Raw genomic sequence first — 10,883 nt, forward strand, 5'->3', positions numbered from 1 at the left:
GCTTACTTTTGTAAAATCATGTTTTAATATAAATCTACTACTATATGATCACTACTAATAGATATGATTCAATCAATTGTTATTTACAGATACTAATACTGTCGACTCGAAGCCTGCTCAAGCGCATGATGGCGGTGACCCGCACTCTGGAGGTGATGGATTCGGTGGCTTTCAACAACAACAGCAACACCGAGTGCGACCTCGGCACAGCTCTCAGCACCGAGGAATGGCTGGAGAGGAATGCATGACATGGACGACTCAAGCCTCTCCCGTGTTTGTATCCTATACGCTACTAGCTGAGGCTTCCGAGCTAACAAGACCACACACAACATCAACAAACCATCAATAACTAATATTATTAAACGGTAGAACCTTGGTTTGTATACGTCAATAAGTATGTAGCGTAGTCACATCGACAGAGCAAAACTTACCTGAGTGAGAGGTGAAAAACCCAACAGTTTACTATGTATTCGTAGTATTGTGAGTATTGTGTGTTCGTTAGCCCTAATCTGGGTATATACATTATTCACTTTTACCTTATCTTTATATACTGTATGCTTTCTATACTTGATCAATATAACTAGGATTACCAAATGACACAATAATAGTGCACACAAAACATGAAAATGTTTTATTGTATATATTTCAATATATTAACTATTTATTAATTCTCTTGGGAGACTGTATCCAATTAGATGTAAGTTTTTAATGATTACACGACACAGTAAAATGATTTGCGAACCATCTGTTTCTGAGCAGAACTTCACTTAGACATTATCTACACTATATTTAATTCAATAATAATTTCCTAAATTTCATACAGTTATGATAGGTTTGGCTAAACCGACAATGATTATAATTGATATTTGCAAAATTACATTATTCCAAATAAGTAAAAGAAAATCGGCTAACTATTTGGCATCTTCAAATTGATTTATTTGTCTGTCCTGTTTTAGAATAGTAATTAAAATTTATCCGTATTTTTATAATTATGTAGCCGATGTGTACTTTAGTTACGTTGGTATATAAAATAATTAGTAATTACCGAAAAAAATGTAATTTTACGAAGAGGATATTTACATTTATTTTATAACTTAGAACTGGTCCCAATCTTCTAACTATTTGGATACTAGAAATAGCGGTATCTGATGACGATAGGTTCCTTAGTCCAATTTATTTATAATGGTACTAGTACTTCGGCCGGTTTTTAAATAAATGTCGCGTGCCAATGCTTTTTTGCGGAAGCATTTAAATTAAATAATGATTAATTATTGTGTCTCACGTATTGTCTTACCTTTTCATCTTATAAATGGTACATTGTAGTACTATTTATTACTTTGTAACGCACTATAATTAAACAATAAAAGGTATCTTTACTATGTTGCAACTGAATGTGACATCTTACTTCCAATTCTTGCCAATTAAACGTAGGAGTAGGAATTGATCTGATGTAATCGCTTGTAGGAACATACGTATGCATATCTTTTTACCTTCATCATTATTATAATAATTTACAAATATTTACTTGACTCGATATATTATAAACTCGTCAAATGTAGCTTCAATGTGTATTTAGTACTTTAAATAAATGTACTTATTTTCGGGTTCTTGATATTGGTTACGTAAAGCATAATAGCAAAAATACCATCTTAAGGCTATTTACATTCGTCTTATTCTTTGACGTAATGCTTTGCGTAAATATCAAATAATATGTTAAGTAATAATAATTTAAGTATTAATTAATATTTTTAAATAAGCTATTGAACTTCTCTGGCTATGTTGACATAAAAATTCAAAATAAATATCCCTCACCGTCATCAATAAACTTACGTACATAAGTTGCATTGTATTGTATATGCATGCAGTTGAAAAAAAATTAAACATTATGTTGCCATATTTAATAATAATGTGTACTAAGAAATAGGGGACCTTCGGTAATTAAACATTGTTGCAGGGTCAATAGTGTGATTTAGGAATTTGATTTTTTAATCAAACAATAACTTAAAATTAAATAGCGTTTTAATAGTGTATCACGGAATAAAAGTGGATAGGTTATGTTAGTTTTATTTAATACTTATATTATACAATTTACTGTAGAATGTAGAATTCCAAAATATTTCAATGTACAATATTAATGTATCAACGTACGATTGGTGTCCCATTGTCATCATAATGGACTGAATACTAAAAAATTGAACAAAATTGTTATGTTTAAATGACAATATTTATAACCAAAAATACTCATGAGAAACATGTTCATTCAGGAAAATATTAAAGAAAATGAGCTTACATTCCTTTTTAATATTTTCATATTTTTTAGTATTTTTACATATTATTATGGACGATAGATATGTTGATCGTCTATTTTGAAAGTGAAAAAAAAAATAAAGATTGCATTTAAAATACTGAGCATGTAGGTATACTTTTTATGGATTTGTAATGCATGAATATTTACATCATCCGATCGACCCGACTTAGATCACCTTCAAATTTCCATGCTGGATAGATTTGTGAAAGTAACGTTGAAAATGCATGACCACAACCACTACTACTACTACCAGTTTAATTTAATGTATCAATTCCTTTAAGTAGTGGAAAATACATCGGGATCTATAAGACAATTGTTCATGATCTCGCGACACTGGTCAAACTGTTTACATATACGTTATTCATCGCGGTATGCGTAATGAAGTACGTCAAGTTTCATACTTTCAAATTTATTTTTAGGTCTACTTTTCACCTGGAAAAATCTGGTTCGAAATTATTGTACTCCTTGTTCTTATATTAAAAGTAAGTACTTTTAATTGTTCGTCAACTATAGACGAGACTTTCTGATAAATTCTTGTATCATTATATGTAGTCATTCATAAGTATGTAGTGATCTTAATGGATAAAAATATGCAATTACACTATGTATGTACTTTTGTATGTGTATTTAGATTATCTTAAATTATTTCAAGGAGGAATATTTATAATAATATTCCAAAATAATCTTAATAGAATTAAGCAGTGTGTTGTGTTCGTGATAAATGTTTTATGGAGAAACTTTTAAGTTAATTTAGTGAGCTAGAATTCTGTAATCTATACAATATTATTAAAATGTATGTTGTCAATAGGGGTTTTACTGAGTCACTACTTTACTATTAGGGTCGTCTTAGACCGTGTAGATGGCCCAAGTCATATTTATGGTTCTTCCTCTTTAAAAAAAACTAAACGCTAAATATATGATAAAAAATAAAAGAGCAAACTTTTAGTGTGCTATAAATGTTTTGATGTAGTATTCGATGGTTTGGCTAAGATGTACATCTCCAGGGTCATCAAACACATAAGGCAAAAACTTCGTAGTAAAGACTCCAGATACTGTTTAAAGAGTCTTGGTATAACCAAAAATGTTAGTGACAATTACGATGCCTGCGATATCTTACTAAAAGTTGTATAATTATACATATCTCCTATGGGTCGCACAACACTTTAAATTGGGCATTCGAATACAGGTACTCCTAGTAGTTTTATCAAAACTCGATGGAAATTAATTTCTTTTGCAAATGAGTAAACTCTAATTAAGGAATCATTAGGAAGTATATCTTGTATTTCAGACGGTTCAGTTTTAAGGTAATATTAATACTATTTTATTTGGAATTATTATAATTAATACTAAAGGTGACTTATACATGCTATGGAAAAAATGTAGTTATGTATTAAATTGATGGAATAGAATATATTGCACTAAATATTGGCCCTTAGTTATTGTAAGAATTGAATATTTTATGTACAATTCTGAACTTAATCCTTCAGGTCCTGCTTTGTGATACAGATAAATTTAATATTATTTTCACAATGAAACATGTTGTAAAATAACGTAATAGTATAAACTCCTTCATTATCTTTACAAGTTTCATAAGAAATAAATCATTTATAACGAAATATTTAAAGTAATCAACAGAAATTCAATTTTCTTTTCGGTGCATCGTATGAAAACGCAAGAATTCGCGTAATGTCGTGACTGTCATACTGTATTTTTATTGTTCCATTAAAACCACGCCGAAAAAGAAACACCTAAAATGGCGGCCAAACGCATTCAACTTCTCACCCAATGAAACTTAGGTTTTATTTATTGAGACGTTGTAACTGATAGGTACATATTTAAAAAAAGTGTAACAGGTATGATGCATTTTATAATTATATGAAGAATACGAGTATGTAGCATTATAAACATATTTTTTAGCTTTGTTTTGTTTTTCATATATATTTTACAATCGCAATATGTCTTACCAAAAAGGTTCATAAATGTTGTCATCTGGTCAATTATATTATTTAATCCAATATTTTATTTTTATCATAATATATATAGAAATTTGTCAATTTCGTAAATATTTTCCGTATCGTACACAACTGGCCACCATTTTTATATCGTATGGCGTGGCTTTGTGAGATATAATACAGTAAGCAATAATATATGATATTGTCAGAATATAATCACACATTACGGATAAGTATACTACTTGTCTATAATCTTAATATCTCTAATAGTTACTGCTAACATTTTCCCAACACTTTCAAAGAAAATTTACAAAGAAATCCGTCATAATATGCAGTGCCGTTAAATATTGGACAAGTGTTTTCATAACTACATTTTACGACTGTAAGCACCGTAATAATGATAATTCCATTAATGTTCATAATCTAGATATACCTAGTTTTAAGTTAATTTTCTAACATTTTTATGATAGGAATTATGCATATCTGAAGTTAACTGCAGAACAACTGGAACACCATGCCATTCCCATTTTAAGAATGTTATTTTGATCTCAGTGGTTAACAGATGGTTTTGTAGGTAATCTCAGAATTTAAGTTACTTAGCTTTTAAATAAAACGTAGAAATTATGTCCAAGCTTTATGTAAATATATGTTTCAAGGGCAAGTCAAGTAATAATAGTTGTAAAATAAAACAGTTCAACAAAGCTGACAAGTTCGCTGTGATCAATTTAATTTATATGGAAAAATATTTTTTAAAGCTTGGACATTTATTGTATGTCTAATACACTTTTTATATCACCTACGTGTTTATGGTATAATCCTTTCTTATACATAATCCTATCTTAACACAGAAAGCGAAATAACTAGACACGCTAGTGCAATTTCAATTAAATTAAGGGTTTCCTTGTATTATTTTCACATCTTGAATGTAATTTTAAATATAGGCTTTCAGACAAATTTCGCATTCTGTGAACATCTTTTATACGTCAATATAATGTCTTTCGATATGACTGCCATTCTTAATTAATTATGATAATCATTATTCTAATATTGTGGTAATATCAAAATAAATACATTAATCTCAATTTGGATTCTTGGTAGTTTTTTTTTCACCTTTAGAGTAGAACAATCGTAACAATAAGTCGTAAACGATAAGTAATAATAATAATATAAATAAATATAATATTTAAATATTACAAAATATATACTTTCGGAATATTCCTAGAGTGTACTAAAGCATTATTATTTATATTAAGGCATACAACAATTATGATCTATGAATCTGAATTCAAGAGGCGATTCTATTTGGATACTGGTTACAAAACAATCTGGGTGCCCGTTTACTATATAATTGCTGATAATCGTAAATGTGAATATGATTACGTTACTTGTTAACCACATAAGTCGACTGCAAAATTTCTATCAATAAAAATAAATACACTATTACATATTATCTCAAGTAGGTAAAATTATACAGTATCAAATTTGCCGCCATAAGGCCCTTTCATACAGACAAGTCAAGTTCGTTGTCAACAGATAATAGTTGTCAATAGTGTAAATTGTTGTCATTTGTCAATATGACACGATTTTTTTTGTTAAATAGCTTTTTTGTTAAAGGGCTTTGGCTTCTTGCCTTTCAGCCTTACTTTATTGTACTTTCATCATTATAAAATATGACACGACTAATGAGGACCATGAATAATGTTTATGTTTATTGAAATTTATGTCGATAAATATTTAAAGAAGAAATTAATACTAATGAGATAATAAAACCTTGTTTTTTCTGTTCCATGAATAAAACTAAATGCAACTATTTGTTTATTTATACGAGTGGAAAGTATATTAAACGTAATATATGATTAATCGATCTCTATATTATATCATCATTGGACCGTTATTACAACCATGAAGTTATAGGTAAATATGGAGGCCAGACTTAGAACAAAATCTTGAGGCAAATACCTACGTATCTCCATCCCGCTTTCTGTGGGCCGACCTCTCTTTCTAGTGTGGACTATAGTATTGCTATCTTCTTCTTTAAATCTCCTAGAAAATTCTTAGAATTAGTCACCACAATAGCCTAACCAGAAGTTAAACACTGTCAAATAATTTACCTTTAAATAAATACTTGAACTATGATTAGTTCAATTGAAAATCCCAAAATCGTAGGTCACGTATGCATATCTGGGTTGGCAATTCAACGAATTATAATCCCATTTCTTAAGGATTCGGTAATGTGGCAACATTGGCCCTATGTGCCAAAATAAATCGTGCAATATGGCGGTTGTTTACTTTTCGGTTCATAGCTTGGTTTGAGATTTTTCGCGTTAAACATTGTTATAGTTAATAAAAATGGTGCAAAGTTGTGTTGTGAGTGGTTGCGATAGTACGTGGTGTCCAAATGGTGATATAAAATTTCACGCGTAAGTGTTTAAACCCTGATTTCTGACATCGAATCATTGTAAACATATTTCTTTGTATTTTCACATAATTTCCTCCTAAATCGATTAACCAGTGTTTTCAAAATAATTGTAAAAGATAACTATGTCAAGATCAAATACATTTACATTGAATTTCATTGATTTTTTGGAAGTTAATTTATTTTGTTTACATGACGAAGTATTGCAGTAGTGTGACCATAATGAGGATATATCTGGGACTTTCCGTAGACCGTAGGACCTTAACAGTTTTAACTAATTATCTAGGTTACTTAGTTATTGCATACACTCTTCTCCATTCTTAAGGCAGACTATTTTTTTAGATAATATTGAATTTATTATATAATAAGGAGCTCGTGGCTAAGTAATACCAGCCACACGGGTCGATCCATCAGGTTAAGCTACGCTTGCCGATGTTCGTCCGTGGATGGGTGACCATGACCATCTTTACACACCGAGAATCCTCCGGGCCTCGGCAAGCACGTTAAGCCGTTGGTCTCGGGCTCCCGGCTGTCTGTAAATCGTGGATCTTTGCCAGTCATTACGGGTCGTTAGAAGCCCAAAAGTCTAACAACCAGTCTTATCAAGGGGCATCGTATTATCCAGTTACTGGGTTGTGGAGATCAGATAGGCATTCGCTCCATGCAATTCAGCTGCATCCGGTTAGACTGGAAGCCGACCCCAAGATAGTTGGGTAAAGGCTAGGCAGATTGATTGATATATTATTATAACTATTTATATTACTTTTTATTAAATTTTTATTTATAACTATTCTGATATGTTAATAAGTTAACATTAAAACCATAAATATGTTATTTTTTAGATTTCCTCAAAATGATACTCGAAAAAAATTGTGGCTATCCATTGTACCATTGAAAATGAAGTTCTATAAAAGCGCAAGGATTTGCAATTTGCATTTTCAAGAAACAGATTATGATTTAAAAACAAGACGATTAAAATCAACAGCAGTTCCTACTATATTATTAAATCAACAAATAATATCACCAGTCAAGGTAAAAATGTCACTTAATTTAATTACCTATATTACATATACATTTATAAAGTATTTATAAATAATGGTAGTTCAAATATAATTATGACAAAAGGCAACATTTTGTAAAATACATAATCATATTATAATTTTCAGACATCAAGTACATTACATGAAGAGTCTATGGTGCCAACAGCTGCTTTGGCTGTACCAAGCACTAGTTCTACTATTTATAAAAGTAATTCTCCACATAAGGAAATGGGAGTTAAAAGTGCTGGCTGCAATGTTGAAGACCATTTCAGTAAAATACAGTGTCGGGAAGTTCTTGGAAATATAAGCAATCTTAACAAGTTAACTGTAAGTTTCCCTTTCCTTTACTTATACATAAGTATTTAGAAATAATGGTAGTTCAAGTTTAATGATGACAAGGCAACATTTTGTAAAATACATAACCATATTATAATTTTCAGACAGCAAGTACATTACATGAAGAGTATATGGTCCAAACAGCTGCTCTGGCTGTACCAAGCACTAGTTCTACTATTTATAAAAGTAATTCTCCACATAAGGAAATGGGAGTTAAACGTGCTGGCTGCAATGTTGAAGACCATATCAGTAAAATACAGTGTCGGGAAGTTCTTGGCAATATAAGCAATCTTAACAAGTTAACTGTAAGTTCTCTTTCCTTTACTTAATATTAAATACATACCATTTATATGTATTACATAATATATTATTATGAATCGTTTTAAATACTACATATACCTAAACTCGTTAATGCGATGTGGTAACCGTCACTATAACAATAAGCATGAAGCTCCTTTTTTGACGGTTAATTCTGCCTACTCATGAAGTCGTTTCTTCATGTTTACTGTATCATTTGTTTTTGCTAATGGATAGGCCCCTATGTGTTTGGCGCGTCAGTCCTCCTTACTCATGAAGGGTTGGTCTTTTAAATAAATATACGAGTATTACAAAGTTGAAGAGCAAATATTTTTTATTTTATTTGAAAAGTTATAATAATTTTCTAATCCGACATTATTTGTCGGAGAAGTTTTTTTGCCAACTGAATTCTTTAGGGAGATAGAACATGCTGTGACTTTTAGGAGTGGAGCAATACCGCATTGCACCGCTACTATAGCCCTATAACCGCGCGGCACAACTATTATTTATTAAATATTTAAATAAAACAGTCAACTGGATTATAAACATATAGTGCTGATTTCACAAAGTTTTCTTGTTTTCTTAGGTCAGCAGCAGTGAAGACCACGTTCCTGCGATGATTTGTAGGGGCGTACAAGCGAAAATAAAATCTAATAAAGAAAAAATACTTCAGAGAAAAACTAAAATTCTGAAGCAGAAAGTGACGCGTCAAACTCAAACTATCAACATCCCAACAGGAAGAGCAATATTTACTGTCTGCTGGACGCTGCACATATGCTAAAACTCGCTAGAAATGTGTTGGCCGATTTTGAAATTAAGTCAAATACCGGCGATATATCGTTTGAATTTATACGAAAATTACACGAAATACAAAGCAAAGAGGGGTTAAAATTTGCCAATAAATTAAGCGCTTTACATATTGATTATAAAAACAAAAAAATGAATGTTAGGCTTGCTGCGCAAGTACTTAGTTCATCAGTTGCTGATGCAATCGATTTTTTTAGGGTTAGTGGTCATCCCGACTTTAAAAATAGCAAAGCGACTACAGAGTTCTTGCACATGATCGATAGAGTGTTTGATCTTATGAATTCAAGGTCTCCCTTCGGAAAAGGTTCTAAGTCTCCCCTGTCGGTGAAAAACAAATGTTATTGGGAACCAATATTTAATGATACTGAATCGTATCTAAAATCCTTAACAATAAATGGAAGAGGTATTTTAAACCACCCTAGAAAAACTTTTCTACTGGGTTTTTTAATGAACATACATAGTTTCTCATTACTTGTTAATGATTTGTGTACACTGGAGCAAAATCCAATTAAATATTTGTTAACTTTCAAGTGTTCACAAGACAATTTAGAAATATTTTTTTCATGCATTAGGGCTCGCGGTCGGGCACAAGATAACCCGTGTCCTCTCGAGTTCCGCTATATAATGAGAAAGATGTTGTTCAGACATTCTATTCAACCGAGTATCAATGCCAACTGCGTAGAAAATGGCTTTGAGACTTCACACATCTTCGATTTCAATAAACCGAAAAGTTTGTTTCTACCTCGGGTTGAACCTGACTATCAAGAAGATGTTGAAAATGTGTTTCAAAATTTAGACGCATTTCATACTAGTCCATACCAGGAAAATATTTTATATTATATAACTGGTTACATTGTAAAACAAATTTTTACCCGCGTTTCTTGTGAACATTGTTATAATGCTTTAGTAACACTTAAAAATCCGCCAACAGGTCATTCATATTCTTTGATTATAAATAAATTTAATTCATTTACGTCATTTGTGAACCGAGGCAAACTTTATTTTCCTTCGGTAGCAGCTTACAAAATTGTAAAATATTGTGACAAAATTTTTCAACGAGCTAAATTGATGGGCCAACTTGGAGAAAATAACATAGAAAACAAATTAATCAATGTCGTATCACAATATTTTACTCCTCTGTTGCAGGAAATGTTTAACCATCCGATCACGGACTCCATTCAATGTAATGATTTGCATGAAACTAAGATAGTTAAACAATTAGCTCATTCGTTTTTTTTAATGCGTATACGTGCTCACTTAAAGAGCCACAAAGAAAATATTTTCCGAGATTTACGTGGTAAGAGACAGAAACTACACAGAACAATCATATTTAGTCATTTATAATAAATAAAAAAATATATAATATATGATTTTAATTTGGAAAGTGTTTTTGTTTTTTTTTTTATATATTGCCGTTCCTATTATATTCCCGTATAATATATATACGTAATATTAAAAATAGCACACGAGTTAAAAAACACCTTAACACCCTCCTTACCACTCCTGCTCCTTAACACTGACTAACCCAGAAATTTGTAAAAAAAATAGCTGTTTATTATGTTACATTATTCAACAAAATTAACGAAACATCCGATTTCTTTTTCGCAATTTCTGGGTTGGTCTCTTAGTACCAGTTGTTGTAAAATGATGTGTACAATGATGTCTATTTCTCGCGCCCGCACAGATCTCAGTCATTCATTTCGTATTGCCGCGGTAACTAAACCTAT

General features: G+C 31.0%; 2 protein-coding genes across 3 annotated transcripts in view; both read left to right on the top strand.

Moving 5' to 3' along the window:
* Positions 1-5,348, top strand: part of LOC140743580 (uncharacterized) — a 35,119-nt gene extending 29,771 nt beyond the window's left edge. For both annotated transcript variants that reach the window (XM_073074978.1, XM_073074979.1), the window contains one exon: positions 90-5,348. In XM_073074978.1, the coding sequence (XP_072931079.1) occupies positions 90-248 (159 nt within the window). In that variant the 3' untranslated portion in view covers positions 249-5,348. The remainder of the gene's footprint in view (positions 1-89) is intronic.
* An 812-nt stretch (positions 5,349-6,160) lies between these two features.
* Positions 6,161-10,540, top strand: LOC140743581 (uncharacterized). The gene is made up of 5 exons (XM_073074980.1): positions 6,161-6,680; positions 7,519-7,708; positions 7,843-8,043; positions 8,157-8,357; positions 8,936-10,540. Exons 1-5 carry the CDS (start codon positions 6,610-6,612, stop codon positions 9,128-9,130), a joined length of 858 nt encoding a protein of 285 aa, XP_072931081.1. The 5' UTR covers positions 6,161-6,609; the 3' UTR covers positions 9,131-10,540.
* The last annotated feature ends 343 nt before the right edge of the window (positions 10,541-10,883 follow it).

This window comes from Epargyreus clarus, unplaced genomic scaffold, assembly GCF_041222505.1.
Source record: "Epargyreus clarus isolate Ecla_fem2 unplaced genomic scaffold, WU_Ecla_fem_2.2 ptg000007l, whole genome shotgun sequence".
In the NCBI taxonomy this organism is placed as follows: domain Eukaryota; kingdom Metazoa; phylum Arthropoda; class Insecta; order Lepidoptera; family Hesperiidae; genus Epargyreus; species Epargyreus clarus.

What these genes read in the sequence shown, in the direction of transcription:
- LOC140743581 (XM_073074980.1), top strand. Translation starts at nt 6,610, where the DNA reads ATGGTGCAAAGTTGTGTTGTGAGTGGTTGCGATAGTACGTGGTGTCCA. An exon ending in AAATAATATCACCAGTCAAG is followed by an intron (nt 7,709 to 7,842) that starts GTAAAAATGTCA and finishes TATAATTTTCAG; the next exon opens with ACATCAAGTACATTACATGA. An exon ending in GCAATCTTAACAAGTTAACT is followed by an intron (nt 8,044 to 8,156) that starts GTAAGTTTCCCT and finishes TATAATTTTCAG; the next exon opens with ACAGCAAGTACATTACATGA.